Raw genomic sequence first — 17,699 nt, 5'->3', positions numbered from 1 at the left:
CCCCATTCCGTATTCCAGAAAAATCCAGTCCGGGTTTTCCCCCATTCCGTATCCCGGAAAAATCCAGTCCGGGTTTTCCCCTCTGCCGTAGCCCAGGCCCGATCCGGCGCACTTTGCAGCGGTGCCCACTGTAATCCCGATCGAGTCTATTTTTCTTCATGTTAGTCGGCTTCAGATTTAATACGAACAGCGGCAAGGTTTGCTCAGCTTATTGAGTGAGTCTGAGTGTGGGATTTAGTGAAATTCCTGTGGAAATCAGTGTCCGAGGCAGCCCCAGGTGTGGTCAGTGAGGATGAGGAGGGGTGGGGCAGCCCCGGGTGTGGTCAGTGAGGATGAGGAGGGATGATCCAGCCCCGGGTGTGGTCAGTGAGGATGAGGAGGGATGATCCAGCCCCGGGTGTGGTCAGTGAGGATGAGGAGGGGTGGGGCAGCCCCGGGTGTGGTCAGTGAGGATGAGGAGGGATGATCCAGCCCCGGGTGTGGTCAGTGAGGATGAGGAGGGGTGATCCAGCCCCGGGTGTGGTCAGTGAGGATGAGGAGGGGTGGGGCAGCCCCAGGTGTGGTCAGTGAGGATGAGGAGGGATGATCCAGCCCCGGGTGTGGTCAGTGAGGATGAGGAGGGATGGGGCAGCCCCGGGTGTGGTCAGTGAGGATGAGGAGGGGTGGGGCAGCCCCGGGTGTGGTCAGTGAGGATGAGGAGGGATGATCCAGCCCCGGGTGTGGTCAGTGAGGATGAGGAGGGGTGGGGCAGCCCCGGGTGTGGTCAATGAGGATGAGGAGGGATGATCCAGCCCCGGGTGTGGTCAGTGAGGATGAGGAGGGATGATCCAGCCCCGGGTGTGGTCAGTGAGGATGAGGAGGGGTGGGGCAGCCCCGGGTGTGGTCAGTGAGGATGAGGAGGGGCAGGCCCTGCTGAGGGCTGCTTTCAGGGGTTTCTGGAGCCTCTGGAGTGGGCGATCTCCGGGGATCTCTCACAGGACAGCAGTGGGAGCATCCTGCAGGAGGGGGGAACACCTGGGTGCTCCTGGAGCATTGCTCAGGACGTGCAGAGGGACAAGCCCTGTCCCACAGGGCGGTGCAGGAGAGGGGAGCAGCTCCCCTGAGCAGGTGGGGCAGCCGTGGGGGGCAGGGAGGATCCTTTTTCTTTCTCTCTTTGATTTCATCTTCCCAGTCCCATCCCAGTGTCCCCAGTCTCTCCCTAGTGCATCCCCTCCCCAGAAAAAATGAGGGGTTTGATAGAAAAGGAGTTTAAATTAAGGGGAAAACCTCCTTTTTCATTATTGTCTGTGTTTAAATTGGAGGGGATCCCCCTTCACCTGTGATTTTAAGGGTTCAATTAAAGGAAAACCAACCTTTTCCATGATTTAAGGTTATCAGTGGATGGGGAATTGTTGTTTTCTGGTTTAAATGGAAGGGGAAAACCTTTATGATGCCATTTTATGGGTTTGAGTTGAGGGAAAATCCTCTATTGTCTTCATCTTAAGGTTTTAAATTGCAAGGAAATTTCTGTTTTTCTTTGTTTTAAAGGGTTTAAATTGAGGGAAAATCTCTCTTTTTCCAACACTTGAAGTACTTAAATAGAAGGGGGAAAGGGCAGAAAAAGACAGAAAAAAAAGGGCGGGAAGTGTGAAGTGGAAAATGGTGGGAAATGTGAGGTAAAGGAGATAAAAAAGGGCAGGAAACATGAGGTGGAAAAAGGATGAGAAATATAAGGGGGAAAGGGCGGGAAATGTGAGGTAATTAACACTCATGCATTAATTAAGTGGGAATTTATGAACACTACTGTGCAACAAAGGAGAGAGATTATCTTACTTTTTGAGAGAAAATCTAGCAGAATCAGTCCTGGAAAGGAGGTTTTCAGGTCTGAAAGTTCACAGTCTTGAAAGAAAGGCAGCTTGGCTATTTCTAAGAATTGTCTTACTTTTTATAGGCAGGTCCTTCTTAAAAGGAATTCTTTATTAGCAACATAAAAAAATCCGGATCCTGAAATGAGCAAGGAGGATCGCAAATGCATGTAGGAGAACCTAATCAAAAAGCAAGACAGTATCTCATTTGTTGCACAAAGGTGTTAATAAATTCCCAATTAATTTATGCATGAGCACCTAAGTATTTCATCCATAAGTGCTCAATTAATTTATGCATGAGCATCCAATTAAGTCTGCCCCCCATGTGCCTTAGCATAGCTTCTAGGAGGACTTCTGCCATGATCTTCCTAGGCACAGGGAAGAGGCCAACAGGCTGGCAGTCACCAAGGCCCTCCTTTCTACCCTTTTCAACAATGGGGACAATGTTTCCCTTTTTCCAGTCCCCTGGGACTTCACCTGATTGCCATGACTTTTCAAATATCCCGGAGAGTGTCACGGTGGCTGACTGGGGATGCGTGGAATCCCGGCTTTGGCAGGTGTCTGTGGTGTCCCTGTTGGCTCTGTTGCTACTGTGCAGGAGCAGGAAGCAGGGCTCTGCAGCTTTTTGGGATGACCTGCCTGGAATGTAGTGAGTCTGTCGTGTACCTTAGAGCTTAAACAGGCTCACATTAAGTGTGCAAGGGAGAGCAAGTCTTTTTACATTGCTGGGAGTGGTGGGACATTACTACAGCTTACAGATTATATCTTATAGGATAATTTGCCTGTTACTTATAGAATAAAAATTGTCGCTGTATGACCTCTCCTGAATTTATGTTCACAACGCACAGAAAAGCTGAGCTAATTGTGGATACGTGCAATACAGTGACACAGAGACAATTCTGTGCTCACTAGGAACAGAGTGTATTTTAAAATTACTCCCCATCATTTTCTTCTTCAAATGAGTCAGTTCCCACTTCTTCATAGTCCTTTTCCAGGGCAGCCAGGTCCTCTCGGGCCTCTGCAAACTCTCCCTCCTCCATGCCTTCACCCACATACCAATGCACAAAAGCTCTCTTGGCGTACATCAGGTCAAACTTGTGGTCGAGCCTTGCCCAAGCCTCGGCAATGGCTGTGGTGTTGCTCAGCATGCACACTGCCCGCTGAACTTGGGCTAGGTCTCCACCAGGAACAACTGTAGGAGGCTGGTAGTTGATCCCAACCTGGAAACAGGAATGTGAGAGAAGGTTGCAAAAAAGCAGGAGCAGGAGGCAGTCAAAGAGCTGAAGAAATGTGAGTAAAGTTACAGATTCTGGGGTAGAGTGGTGCCAGATGGCAAATGCCATTACAGATGTCGAAGGGTATGGCACCCGCTCATTTGCATATCTATACTATTCTTCTGTTTAATGTACACTGACAAGTTTGTACCTTCTTAACAGCTACTCAATACTGAAAGTAGAGTTTCATCAAGGTACTCTGTAGAAACTATTATAAAAAGTTGGTCCCCCCTTGAGAGCTTTCGTTGTTGAAAGGGCCGTTTGTATAACAAATATTTTCCCCCTGTTAATGTCTGTATTATTGTTGAAAATGTTTCCCAGCATGGCTGTGTAGCCAGTGGGGAGAGGCTATATAACATTTCTAGGTTAACTAAGAGATTCCCTAATATCAGCATTTCCTTTATTAATTTTATCAGTTTTGGTATTTCCTTAAGTTTAGATTGTGCTTCAGAGGCAATGCTCATTGGCTGTTCCAAAGGTCAGCTGAAATTAAAACTTCTTCAAATTTTAACCCATATACACTTCAAATTTCCACTTATTTAAATATGTGTCAGTGGGATGTCCAAAGGAGAAAAGGCACATTTTATATAAATGCACCCTTCTTACTTTCATTGGGAAATATCTATATTTCTCCATGCTCAATGGGAAATACACAAGACTGAAGGTGTTAAATACAGGTTTTCTACTAGGCTGAACGTGCCCTTTGAACACTGAAGAGAAGCTCGTGGCAGCCCTACTCACCTTGAAGCCTGTTGGACACCAGTCGACAAACTGGATGGTTCTCTTGGTCTTGATGGCAGCAATGGCTACGTTGACGTCCTTGGGGACGACGTCGCCCCGGTAGAGCATGCAGCAGGCCATGTACTTGCCGTGCCTCGGGTCACACTTCACCATCTGGTTGTTGGGCTCGAAGCAGGCGTTGGTGATCTCGGCCACCGAGAGCTGCTCGTGGTGTGCTCTGTCGGAGGAGATGATGGGGGCGTAGGTCACCAAGGGGAAGTGGATGCGCGGGTAGGGCACCAGGTTGGTCTGGAACTCTGTCAGGTCCACGTTGAGGGCGCCGTCGAAGCGCAGCGAGGCCGTGATGGAGGACACGATCTGGCTGATCAGGCGGTTGAGGTTGGTGTAGGTGGGGCGCTCGATGTCCAGGTTGCGGCGGCAGATGTCGTAGATGGCCTCGTTATCCACCATGAAGGCACAGTCCGAGTGCTCCAGCGTGGTGTGCGTGGTCAGGATGGAATTGTAGGGTTCCACCACAGCGGTGGAGACCTGAGGGGCTGGGTAGATGGCAAACTCCAGTTTGGACTTCTTTCCATAATCCACAGAGAGGCGTTCCATCAGCAAGGAGGTAAAACCAGAGCCGGTACCGCCACCAAAGCTGTGGAAGATCAGGAATCCTTGCAGCCCAGAACAGGTATCAGTCTAGAAGGCAAAAGAGAAACAGCAGGGGCTGAAAAAGGTGGAAAAGACTTTACTATGTGAGTTTATCCTGAGCTGAAGGAGTGAGCAGTCATGGGCAATATATAGCACAGATTTCATGTCAAGTTTTCCTGGGAAACGGCTGGTGATAATTCCAACCTTTGCTTTCCTCACTGTCTCAACTCATGACACAGAGAGCCTTACCTGTCCAGGCATCTCTCTGAACTTCACACTGCTCTGTTATTCTAGTTGAAACCAGCAATGTACAACTGCATAATTCACCCTTCATTATCAGTATTGGTGCTGTAGGGCTGTGCTAATAATTAACAATTACATATTCAAAATCACTTTATTTACATATTCAAAACCTGGAGGCATACAGCTGGGAAGTGAACTACTGGGCTTCTCTCTTCTGGACCGTGTCCAAGACATAGTCTGTATGACTTGCAATGTCTTTTCTCAGCCATTGGTCTCATTTGCAGCTAACAAGCTGTTAGTTCTGCCCTTCTTTCTTCTGCAGAGTCCAAACTGCTGTTTCAAAGCTATTGGGACTTACCAGCTTACGGACACGATCCAGCACCATATCAATGCTCTCCTTGCCAATGGTGTAGTGGCCACGGGCATAATTATTGGCTGCATCTTCCTTTCCAGTGATCAGCTGTTCTGGATGAAAAAGTTCCCTGAAGGTGCCAGCCCGTACTTCATCTGAAGGAGAAAGAGAAATTGTAAGAATATGCTCCAGTGCCAACTAATTCTGGTTGTTGTTTGTTGGCATCAATACATGCTGTCAGTCACAGGAGGTCATGATGCCAAAGAATAGATGGTGATGGAGGAGGGAAATGTCTCCAGAGCATTTTTTCATTGTTGCATTTGATTGATTTATGGTGCATCTTCAATCCAGCCACTTATCTTCTCATGAACTTGTCAGTGACAAGTACAGCCTGCATCCACAAGTCCCCAGAAAAAAAGTGTGAAGAAATTCAGGTGTCCCAATTTTTAGACATTCTTCTTTTATTGGAGAGAAACTGTCAGGCTCCCACTTTGAATCCAAACTGAAGAAAAGCAGAATTTGAATGGCAAAAATGTCATGACAAACCCAAAAGTTAAATGTTGGTGCAAAGAGAAGTTGTACACACCTCTTGTACCAGCTATTAAACTGCTGGGGATCCTCCTGTTCCGATGTTTGTAACACTTGTGACAGAATCTGGCATTCTGTGTCACAAGAAAATTAATTTCATGCTACCTAGTGGTAGCCCAAGGCACAAAGAGCTGCTTTGTGCCAGCAGAGACTGGTGGCACACCATGGTGATGTGAGGAAAAGCAATCTCATCTCCCTTTTGCAGGAATATTTCTATACTGACCTACTACAGTTGGTTCCAAGTCCACCATTACAGCCCGTGGCACGTGCTTCCCAGTGGCTGTTTCGTTGAAAAAAGTGGTAAAAGAGTCCTCACAGCTGAGTTTATCTTGCAGGTCCTTGAAGGTGCCGTCTGGCTGAATGCCGTGCTCCAGGCAGAAGAGTTCCCAGCATGCATTTCCTATCTGCACTCCAGCCTGGCCAACGTGAACAGAGATGCACTCACGCTAAGGGGAGAGAGGAGAGGTGGGGTCAGAAAAAACAGCGTGCCTTAGTCCTCCTTATTCCTGGTGGTCACATTTTCCCAGTGTATTGCTTTTCCAAAAAATCAGTGAACTGTCACTGTCAGCTGTTCATTTGGTTGTTCAGCCCCACGACCACAATGAGACTGCACATGCCAGATACAGGGACAGTTCTTTTAAAAATCAAGATCTGTGTGCTGTGCTATAGAAGTATTTGAAAACAGTCAGGAAAAATTAATTTCAGTTACACGAACCCCACCTTTCCTCCTGGATTGGCCCTGCTGAGGAGCACATCCCAGTTTAGTTTATTTTTACTCCTGGCTGGAACCTGACACAGCCACGTGGCATCCCTCACCCTTATGTAACCCAAGGCAGGTGATGTCTTTTGATCCTTCTACCCTCTGATAGCAGGCTAGTGTGGAAACTTGGAAGAGCTACTTTTGGCAATATTCACCTAAGGAAATTGTTTCAGACTTTCTTGGTCGAAACAAATGTTCCTTCCAGCTCCATTAATTTTACATCACGGGTCCATTGCTTATCAGGCAGTGCCACTGCAGTATAGTGTGTTTATTTGCACAGTTTTGAGCATTCTTTCTGTGGCAGCCAGGAAGAGACAACTATGTAACACCAGGCTAAAGCAGGAAGGTGTCAACTGCTCCAGAATCCTATACACTTAAAAGTACTGGAAAATGAAGGCCCTGGTGCTGGATTTCATAATTTCACGAACAGAATTATAAAGCAAATACTTCTGGGTTAGTCCCAGCAGTTGCAACACTGGGTGTAGGGAAAGGCATTTTTTTGAGGAGAGAGTGGTTGCAAGCATGAGGAGTTTTTCATATTTGGCTTCTGCTTTGGAGCTATTAAAGCTGCCCAAGCTTTTTGTGATGCCCAGGACCCTGTCCATACCAGGGAGTAAGAAAAATTCAGGTGATAGTACTGAACACTGGCCTGTGATCTCCTGTGCTGATTGATAATTAGCACAGTCTCTGGCACAGTTTTGGCTTAGGCCAGTTAATGTTTTTCCAGACAATGCTTAGGCACCATGCAGAAAACAATTTATTGTCAAGGATGGTTTCCAGTGAGCAGCTCACTGACCGCTGCCAGGCTTTGGAGAGGGAAGGAGGATTGAGATGCCCAGCTATGAAGCAGGCCTGGCTTGAAGGGCAGAGGATGGTCCTCACTCATTTTAGTTTTGTTATACTGCATTTAGAGATAACCAAAGTCAGTATCAGATTTGACCAGTTAATTTTTTTTTTTTTTTTAATTACATTCTGTAACTACTAACCTGGCAAAATCATTCTGTGACCTGAGAATGAAATGTATCCTCCCCAAAAACTAAATTTTCAGTCACAATATGTGAGCAGCAGCATCTCTGGAGCAGTGTTTTTTTCAGAAATTGACATATATTTGTGTTTAAGAAACATAACTGAAGACATTTTTTTCAGAAGCAGCTAGAAGCTCAGAAGTCATCACTGCCCCAGCTAGTCATCCCCAGAAGTTCAAATGAACATGAAAGCTCAATTTAAATCTTTCATTCAATGAAATAAATTATTTCTGTTGACTACTCATTTCTAAGCTGCTGACTCTGCAATTGCATGTGCTCTCAAGTGTACTTGCACAACCCTGTTTTTCTCAACTGAGTTGTGCAAAAGTCTCTGAGTTATTTGAGTGACAATGGGGCTTCATAAGTCAGCGTGTTGCAATCTGGAGGACTACTCAGGAGACCCTGAAGGCATCTTTGGGCTTAGAGAATTCAATTGATGCTGACTTTCCACAGAGCAGGCTCCTGCCTTTTCTTTGAAATCCCAGTGTGAATCTGTGAGGCTGGCAGCAAGAAAAAGAAGAGGTTTTATTCTTTTCAAACACAGCAATGAGGCCAGCTGGCTTTTAAAAAGAGTATCTTTTAAAGCAAAACTACAATTACAAGTTAAGCAATACTTTATACCTAAAGAGCTGCTTTGCTCAGTTCTTCAGATCTGTAGAGGAATTAGGTGTGTTTTTTTCACAGACAGAACAAGTGAATGCTGCCTTAGGAAGTTAATATTGTAAAGTTTCATACAGGACTATAGCTGAAGAGGTTTTAGACTGAGTTTTCAGCTGCGCTCATTTGAAACCGTATCTCAACCCCGCTTTTTGAGCCGTTTCATCTTCTCCTACCCCAGCAGTAATTTGGAAATATTCTGCTGAAGAGAGAAGACCGTGAAAAAGAGGTTTCTGATTTTGCATAGTAAACAGCAATAAAATAGATGCCAGACTTTTAGTAGGGAAGAGAGTGGGCCTTCTTCAGCGTAGCAGTAAACTGATCTTTACATGATATTTTAATTTGGAGCCTTACCCAAACTCATGTTTCACATCCTACCACCAATGTACCAGGACAGGACTAACAAAGAAACAGTAGAAAGGACCAGATCCTTTGTGAAACTAAACCTGGGACAGCTTCAAATCTTAAAAAAACCAACTAATACCTGGCTCCAGTATTTACTGCACAAAGGCAGACTATAGTCTTCCAGCTGTTCCACAAACACGCTCACTTCCCCAGGTCTGGGAAGCCTGTGGAAGTATCTTGCCTGCGAGGTGAGCTGGCAGAAAGTAACACAGTTCTTCCTCTGCACCAAAATTAGACTCAGTGCTAGAGATATATTGGAGTACAAGGTGAAATAGATGTTTTCACATTCTAAGAGGTTTTGAGCGATTTCTACAAATTTATAACAAACCCCCAACACTTAAAAACAAAGGGCATTTTTTCACTTGCTTAAACGCATACATACATAAAAGGATTCATGGACTCCAGAAACACACCTGCTTACCCTGTATAGCTATGGACAGTATAGCCCTTGGGGCTAAATTAATTTAAAACAGACACAAAGGTAAATAACTTTTTTTGGTTTATTTCTAAAAAGAATTATCTCTCATGCAAATGAACTGGTATTGAGAAAATGTGGTCGCAACAGAAAATACCAAACAGCTAAGACTCCACATTAAGACATTAAGTTTGTCTTATAATTCCACTATTTAGGGACTCTCTGAAGAAAACTTAATGCTGTAATGCTTCAGGAAGATTTTCTGCGCTCCTCTGCCATCTTCTTACGTGGTAAATGGTGTGTGAGATCAGGGTTCTGCGGCAAAACCTACCAATAACAACAGCAGATCCCCCTGCCTTCCCTCCCCCACAGCCCTCCCCATCCCTGTGTGGCCGGGGTTCCCACATCCCCCTTACCATGGTGTCTCCAGAGGTGTTTGCTTCCCTTTGGGATCACTGGTGGCAGGTCTGTGCCGGAGCCTGGCTCTGGGCTGCAGGGCGGGAGGCACCCTGGGCCCGGCACGCGGCACCTGCTGCTGCGCTTCAGTGTCACAGCGCGGAGGGGAGAGGTCAGCCCGCTGCCTCCTGCCCTCCAGCACCCTCCTGTGCAAATCCTCCCCCACAGGCAGGGCTCACACACACCCCAGCTTTCAAACTCAGTGCAGCCAGGGTTGGCACGCTTATTGACTTGGAGCGCAGCCATGTAACACATCGTACGCTGTGCTTTCTAACACCTCAGGATTTTACATCACCTGCAAGACACACACCATCCCAGTTCCCTGCTCTGCCAATATGTACTTCTGTAGATGAAAATCGCTCCTGAATTCCAGTACAGAAGGCATAAGAGAGCAAACAAATGGAAAGGAGAAGGATAGAAGAAAAACAAAAATAGAGATCTGGAAACTAAACATATATATTACCATCCTTAAGCTTGCTCTACCATCACTTTTAAATGATCTCCTGGCTTCTCTATTAATATTTCAATTTACTTCTATTTCTTCTCTTTCCATGTGTAGTTATCCAGGCTGTCAGCAGTATGGGACAGCTTTCAGTACAGCCTTCTCTGTCCAAACACAGAAAGAAATCTGATTCCTATTGCAGTGTTTATTGCAGGACAGAGCTGGAGGCATCACCCCAACATTCTGACGCCAGATTAGTGCAGTTGCCTCCACCACTTTGCTCCTTCTGCCCTAGTTCAGCACTGGAAAGCAGCAGCTTCTCTCAGTACAGAAATCCTCATGTCTGCAACCCCTAGGTAACAAAGAGGAAGGCACACTTAACTGCTTGAATCTGAGTGTTATGTTTCCCCAGACTTTATAAATGTACTGTTTATGATGATGTTTAATGAGTAGACATTTAAATAGACAATTCCTAAAATGTAGGTTAGTCTACTTTGACATGATGATATTAACAGATTGTTCTGCCACTCTTGGCAACCAGCATATAAGTATCTTCTTTAACACCTACATTTTAACAGTAAGAAGTAGTTCATACTAGTTTTTATAAACTCAACTTTGGTATAGTCTTAATTTTGCTGTTCTTTACATAAACCTGCAAATCATTACTCTTTGATTTTGGCTGGGAAAAGCTACAGAAATTTCTGGAGCCATAATTATTTTTTTACAAAGAACTTCCATTATAATTTCCATCTGCTGCTTTGCTTAAGCTGAATCTGAGTTCTCCACAAAACCATCAGATTGTTGCTTTGAGACTAAGGAACAGGTTGCTCTAGTGTTCTTCTTCCACTGGAAGTGGTAACATTCCAGACAAGCTCTGGTGCTCTGGACAATCTGAAATGTTAATGCTCACAGCTTCAGAGAATCAAGAAAAAGTCTCACAGCAAATACTTTGAGCAGGCCACCACCCGAAACCTCTTAGGCACACTTTGAGTCAACGTGTCTGATCTAGCAGCTACAAAATCTAGAAGAGGTCTGTGAATTACTAAATTATTTGCAACTTAGTCCTTTGTGGCATTTTCTCTGCTCTCTCCTAGCCAGTGGGAGTCCACAGAGACATGAGGCAGACACGGCCTGGACCTGGATTCTTGGAAAATAAGTAATCTTGATGGATGCTGGCATTCAACCTCTGTGGGCAGATGGTGAGATGCCATACAAAACCTAGAGCCTTTTTCTCTAATTAAAGATAGACACACCTCTGGAAATGGTGTTTTTGAATAATCTAGAAGTACTGTTGAACTGGTTTAACCCCAGCTGGCAACTAAGCACTGAATCAGAAGAGAGAACCATAGGTTGAGATATAGTTTAACACACAAAGCAAAACAAGCAAGGCAAACCAAGGAGTTGATTCACCACTTCCCCTGGGCAGGCAGGTGTTCAGCCATAACCAGGACAGCAGGGCTCCATCACTGGCTCGGGAAGACAAACACCATCACTCTGAATGTCTTCCCCTTTCTCCTTCTTTGCCCCAGCTCGACATGCTGGGCATAAATGCTGGAGATTGAAACACATCAAGAGGCAAATGAAGGACAGTCAACTGCTTTTTCTCCTCTACTGGATGTACATCACCCCCTCCTCCCTCCAGGCTGGTTACCTAAGTGACTCGCCAAAAGTGTCAGTCGTGGATCATTTTAGAACAGTAATGTGCCATCTCGCAAAACAGTGCACTCTTAGTAAACTCTTTGGTGGTCACACAAAATCCTCTTTTCCTTTTAATTTGGGAAGTGCAAGTCTCTGCATTTCCCACACATTGTAATACCTTCCTCAGTAAGTGAATGAAGGTTTAAACACTTTCCTTGTGCTCCCTGTTTAACTGTTTCCTGTTAGTCTGTCGCCACCTGCTGAGAGAACCAGCAGCATCTCATTTCAGGATTCCTGACATTCCCAAGGCTAGTAATTAAGTGCCTTTATAAATAACACTGCTATGTTGATAAAATACTGGTTTTCGGGCATTATCCCTGAAACAGAGAACTGTGCTATGTATTTTTACTTTTTATTTGTAGAGTTCTCTCCCCTAATACAGCAAGGTCTGTGCTATGTATTTTTACTTTTTATTTGTAGAGTTCTCTCCCCTAATACAGCAAGGTCAGAACTGTAGTTAGTTCTAATATAAAGATACATTCATCTAATAATAATGAATCCCAGGTACTTTATTCTTGGTTGTATTGGTCTTTGCCATCCCAAAATGCAGATTTACACTCTACCAATGTCATCACTTGATTAGATCTCGTCAGATTCACAGACAGATTCACAGAATGAAGACATTCTCTACTTAATTCAAATATGCTGAAACAATGAAACAATGTGAAACAATTCTGGAAAACTTTGATATACTTTGTAGTATATCAATACATTAAATATAATTTTCTTCATATACTCAATCACAGTACAAACAAGCAATTCTACAAAGAGGTAAATCAGTAGTCACTTTATTATAAAAGTTAGATACTGCAGTTTTAGTATTAATTGCAAAAAACCTTGATAGCTTATTTCTGCCTTCTTGTTCTCTCATGATGAATTAAAACCAATATAAATTCTAAATCAGTAGTACTCCAATAAAGTCAAGGTTACCAACCTACACTTAAATTAAGTTGAATGTTAAAAGTTAAAACAACATTTAACCGTATTTTAAAAGCTATGTGTGGCCTGCTGAAGCCACTGGTCCAAACCAACCTCCACAACAGCATCTCTGCCATCTAACTAAAAGTGATGCCAGAAGACTACAGCAAAAAGTGTTCATTACTAACAGTCACTTTGATAAGAATTTGGCCTGACTTCAGAGTGAAGTTTCCCATTTTATTAACTGGCTTACAAAGGAGTTAACCTGAGGCCTTCCAAAGCAGGGGGGCAGAAGACTCATCCTGGTCATTTCTTGGAGGAGCTCAACTCCACACAGAGCCTGTGCTTCATTCTACCTGATTTCACATCAAGTGTTGTTTGCAGAGTTGTAACTACACTTACAGCTGGATGACAGGAACCATTCAGCAATATCAAAGGCTGCTCTTCCCTGTGTGTGCAGAGTATGTAAGAAATTACTTTTTTATATGGTGAAGCACTATGTGCTACTTAACCTGGTATACAGTCCTGGCAGAGACAAAAACTTTGGGGAGGGATATGGGATTGGTTTGGGTTTTATTCTTGAGACAACTAGGCAAGGTCATTACTGCACTCATGAATAACCTGCCCAAGTTTGTCTGACAGTAATGCTGGAGTGTTTCTCTTTTTGGGATAATTTAAGATGAAACTATTTTTAGCAGTGAAGGTGAGACTGTTTTCAAAGTGTCTCTGTAGGCAGCAAAGCAACAGATCACACACAGTCTGAGGGTACCAACAGGCCATCTATGTGAAGAAAACAGGAACAGCCACTACCTTGGAGTATGGTTATTGCTAGAGACAAAGGGCACCACTGTTGTAAGACACCACACTGAGGTCTACACTGGTTACTTTTCATGGGTTTGGTGTGGTCCCACCAAAAAGGCTGCTCTGATAACATTTTGTAGTTTGGGCTGACATCAGTGAGCCTACACCCTTTTGGCACCGGTGCTGGGATGACGGGCTACTTGTCCCCAGCCTCTCTAACCTATCCCCTCCAGCACACAACAGTTTGAAAGCAGTGTTTTGTTAGGTCAGTGCTCCCTCCTTGGAATGTACCTTTTGTCAAGTGATGATAGACGGGTGAATGGATGGAGAAGAAATTCATGTTCTACCCCAAACATCCAATTTCTGCCCCAAGTGGTCAGAAATGGAGTTGGTCTGGTGACAGACCTGCAGATGTACAATTTTCTTGCCACTGATCTGGGGAAGGTCTTGTGACCTTCTTTTCTATAAAAATAAACTTTTGTTCTGAATGACAGAGCATTGCTAAATGACTCCATCCAACCCAAGACTTTGGATACTGGGGACTTGAGGAGCAATTCTGGATATACAGAGAGACTTTTTGACATCTACATAAACAAAGCAAGAGGTAGGGAAAGTAAAAGCAACAACTTCAGTTGTTCAACTAGACCATAACATAGAATATAATTTTAAAAAATAAATCTATTTCCTGACCACCACCACCACATGCTGCTAAGAATGACTGTGCATCAGGCAAGCACAAAGTGCTGTAATTTGCATTTAAGAAGAGTGGATACAGCACAACAATCTCTGTGGCCCACCCACCTCATCTTTTCAGCTTAAATATGACTAAAATCCAGTGTGCCTGTACAAAGAGGCATCAGTCACAAGAGAAACTATGGCTTTCAAAATGCAATAGGCTTTACTTTCTCCAGTGTTTTTCTTCCATGTGCTTGTCCTAAATCCCATGCTGCAAGAGCTGAGCTTTTCAGATGTCTTCAGGCAAAACAGAATATTCCCCTAAACACTGGTACTCTATTGCCTGCTACAGTCATGCCTCCAGGAACACTGCTGCACTTGTTCAGAGAACTGCCCAGCATTTGCAAGGACGAGAACTTCTTCCATAGTTCATAACTGGCTACACAATCCCCACTCAAGAGACACATCCAAAGCAAAAGTGCTTGAAAAGGAGGATTCTCATTCACTTGTAGATATGGAAGGAGTGGCTTTACCCTAATGTTGGACAGGACCAAGCAAAATGTCAGGAATACTCGCTGTGGTTTCAAAATTCGTACACCACCATTCCCTATCTGAAGAAATTCCAAGAGTCCATAGGTGGTCATCTCAGATTTCAACAGTCCCTGAAGAGCCTGGTAACATCCTGAAGACAAGGTGACACTTTGAGTGATGGAAGACATTTAGTCTCGAATTGGAGGCCTATGGATTGGAGAAAGCACAGCTGCCCAAGCCTGGCGGAAGAGCTGGACCAGTTTGTAAATGAATGGCAGTGATGTGGGAGAAGCTGCAAAGCAGAATAAAAAGCAAAAGAGCTTGCATTATAAAAGGTAAAACTAGCGTACACTAAACATATTAAGAACTACTCCCAGCTACAGTTAATAACAACCTAATTCTCTTCCTTCCTTCAGTTCAGTTCTTGGATCTTTACTCTGGGTACTGCTCCCTAGCAAGCTGCCTTCACTCTTTTCCAATGGATTATTTGTAGAATAACTGTGGAGCACCTGTCACGCAGCAGAAGGGGAAACATCCAACCCCATCACATCCCAGCTGCCACCTCTGTGTCACAAGACCAGCCCATTCCTCAGGGACAGCAGCAGCCATCAGCAGTGAAACTCCAGCACAAGATGATCAAATGCATGGCACAGTGCTGCCCCCGGGAACTCTCCTGATGGCACAGCCTCTCGGGCAATCACTCATCCAGGGGACATCACCTCATGCCACCACCAGCTGACTGAGGAAAAGGCTGAGTCTAGGACAGCTCTGCCTGCCTCTCACAGTCTGTGCCTTGTCTGCTGGAAGGAGTTTTCAGAAAACTGGCATTTGTGGAGCTTCATCTTTCTACATGGACTGCAACTGGACACACTAAGTTTCTAGTAACCCAGTTTTTGTGTTTCCCTGAGACATTTATACAGACCAAATTTATTAAAAGCAACTCATTTCTTCTCCATAACCATAATGAAATTTTAGAAATTGGCAATCTTATTCCTGTACCTGGGTCTAATCTCACCACCACCAGGTACAGCAAAAAAGTGGCCAAGAGCATCTTCTTGTAAGGAAGTAAATAGAAGTGGTTTGACATGGACCTCAGGGCTCTACGTAGCAACGTCAACATGGTCAGGAGCTTTTGGGACAGCGCTCCTGGAAAACAAGAACAGAAAAGCTGTTAGGGCAAAGTAAAGTTTAAAAAGTACTCACATATATATACAGACAATAAGAAACTAAGATACTAGAAGTCTGATTGCATGAGAGTTGGGTTGGGTTTGGGTTTTTATGTAACAGGGAACAGAGAAACGGTACAATTTTGTAATACAATTCATTATACTTCTTTTTTAGGCATCTACTTTAATACAATATGATCTTATACCACAGTAGTGCCAGCTTCTCTCCTGGGAGAAAACATCAAGTGATTTACAGTTCTGGAGAAGCAGAACTTTAAATGCTGACTTGGACTCAACTGTAAATGGAAATGGAGCAAACTGTGTTCAGAGCCAATAAAACATACCCTTAGAGGATTGCCACGTAGTCTTAGTTTTCCTTTTTCACCTTAAAAAAACCCCCCAAAACCTCCACAGTGCTTTTGAGCCTCGATATTAATTGTCATCTCCTGATGCTGGCAGAGACTAAGCATACTTTGCCATTCTCAGCAAAGGTATCACTAAGTCTTCTATTTCCTGCTGTGGTACACAATGGGACTTCCTCACAGCCGGTTTGTCAGGGCAACATTCTTAACACATAGTTAATACTTGCAACCCTTCGCCAGTAAGGGACCAACTTGAAGTGAAACTGTAAAAAAGGAGCACAAACAACAGAGGGAAAGCCCACCCAGAACAGTTTCTGTCACTGGGTCCTGCTGCTCCTCAGCAGCCGAGCGTGTCTCCTCCTGCCGAGTCCACTGGCAGCGGCTGTCGCAAATGGTGCCGAGGAAGGCCAGCTGCTGCTCGCTGTCAAACACGTCACAGCCTCGCACCAGCTCCTCCGCGCCCTCGAAGCGGCCCAGCGGCAGCAGCACGTGCACCAGGTAGAGCTCCAGCACGGACCCGAACTCGGGGAGGCTCTGGTTGGCGTGGTCTCTCAGCCAGCTGCTGCCCACTTCCAGCATCACCTGCGGCTCTCTCACTTTGCTGTACAACAGGATACTGAAATACAAGGGAGAGGTGTGAGAAAACCCTAAGTCTTTGTCAAAGCTGACATCACGGACAGCTACTGCTCCCAAGCAGCTCTCATGAAAGTATGAACGAGGGTCTACATCAAAGCAGAGAGAATTCTGAGGCAGACAACAGGTGCAGCTATTGGTGCTACTCTCTCAGCATCACCCGTTTTGTACTTGATCACCATGAAGCAATCTTGCAGACAGGCTCCAGCACACACAGGTCAAGTACAGGCCTGTCCCAGATCTCACTTACCCTACACAAAGTGAAAACATCACATAATACGCAAGCCTGGCCTGCTGTTAAACCTAACGCAATCCCTGTGTGTACATCTGACAGCAACAGACAGGAACTCACCACAGCTCCAGAACTTTTGGAGGCAGATGTTCAGGGACATGGTAATACTGTAGGACCCAAGACAGAACTTCTCTCCACCGGTTCATCTCGGCCAGCGCCTGAATCCCCACAACACAAAGGGAGCATTTCACTTCTGCAAAACTGGTAAGGAACAGACACCTAAGTAAGCCCTTCTTACAACCACATTTCCCCTCACATCCCTTCCACTGAGCTTCAGTGCAGCCCAGGTACTCCACAGGTCTCTGGCAGCTGCTTTCCCTCCTTTCCCTCTACTTGGCCCCTATAAAAAGGCCAATTCGACCTCCGAGGATATGCCCTGTGACTGTATCTCTGAGAGAACGAAGGGAAGGCTCCTGGGCACACCTCACTTCCCTCAAACACGCACAGATCCCTTCATATGAAACCTGTTAATATCCACAGGGCCAAAAGAAACCCCAAAAAGGGGCAAGCATGGCCTGAAGTTCGAAGCCGGCCCCGCGCTGATGCGACACCGAGCAGCTTCCCAGCGCCACCCCGTCCCCTCCGCACGCCCGGCACCGCTCGCACCTCTCGTGGCCGGGGCCGGGGCCGGGTCCCAAGCTGTAGCAGCCCGCCTCACAGCGCTCCACGGCGGCGGCGAAGTCCCGGTGCAGCACCAGCAGGTCCGCCGCCTCCTCCAGCAGCGCGGCCGCCTGCGCCGGCCCCGGGGCCCAGGCGGGCGGCTCGGCCCGCATGGCGGCGGCGGCGGG

The 17,699-nt window shown here is 45.5% G+C and overlaps 2 protein-coding genes and 1 long non-coding RNA gene across 3 annotated transcripts; 1 reads left to right on the top strand and 2 right to left on the bottom strand.

Moving 5' to 3' along the window:
- Window positions 1-86: 86 nt before the first annotated feature.
- LOC125324751 lies at window positions 87-15,978 on the top strand. Its single transcript, XR_007203116.1, has 4 exons — window positions 87-215; window positions 6,011-6,140; window positions 7,582-11,034; window positions 15,800-15,978. It is a non-coding gene; the product is annotated as an uncharacterized LOC125324751 (long non-coding RNA).
- On the bottom strand, window positions 1,968-9,441 carry TUBA8 (tubulin alpha 8). Its single transcript, XM_048301027.1, has 5 exons — window positions 9,354-9,441; window positions 5,899-6,121; window positions 5,094-5,242; window positions 3,860-4,540; window positions 1,968-3,064 (listed from the first exon to the last, which is right to left on the bottom strand). The coding sequence occupies exons 1-5, from the start codon at window positions 9,354-9,356 to the stop codon at window positions 2,777-2,779; spliced, it is 1,344 nt and encodes a 447-aa protein (XP_048156984.1). The 5' UTR covers window positions 9,357-9,441; the 3' UTR covers window positions 1,968-2,776.
- On the bottom strand, window positions 12,306-17,699 carry PEX26 (peroxisomal biogenesis factor 26). Its single transcript, XM_048301031.1, has 5 exons — window positions 17,518-17,699; window positions 16,972-17,112; window positions 16,289-16,602; window positions 15,458-15,604; window positions 12,306-14,750 (listed from the first exon to the last, which is right to left on the bottom strand). Exons 1-5 carry the CDS (start codon window positions 17,682-17,684, stop codon window positions 14,647-14,649), a joined length of 873 nt encoding a protein of 290 aa, XP_048156988.1. The 5' UTR covers window positions 17,685-17,699; the 3' UTR covers window positions 12,306-14,646.

The sequence above is a fragment of the Corvus hawaiiensis genome, chromosome 4 (assembly GCF_020740725.1).
Source record: "Corvus hawaiiensis isolate bCorHaw1 chromosome 4, bCorHaw1.pri.cur, whole genome shotgun sequence".
Lineage (NCBI taxonomy): Eukaryota > Metazoa > Chordata > Aves > Passeriformes > Corvidae > Corvus > Corvus hawaiiensis.
This window is presented reverse-complemented; position numbering and strand designations above follow the sequence as displayed.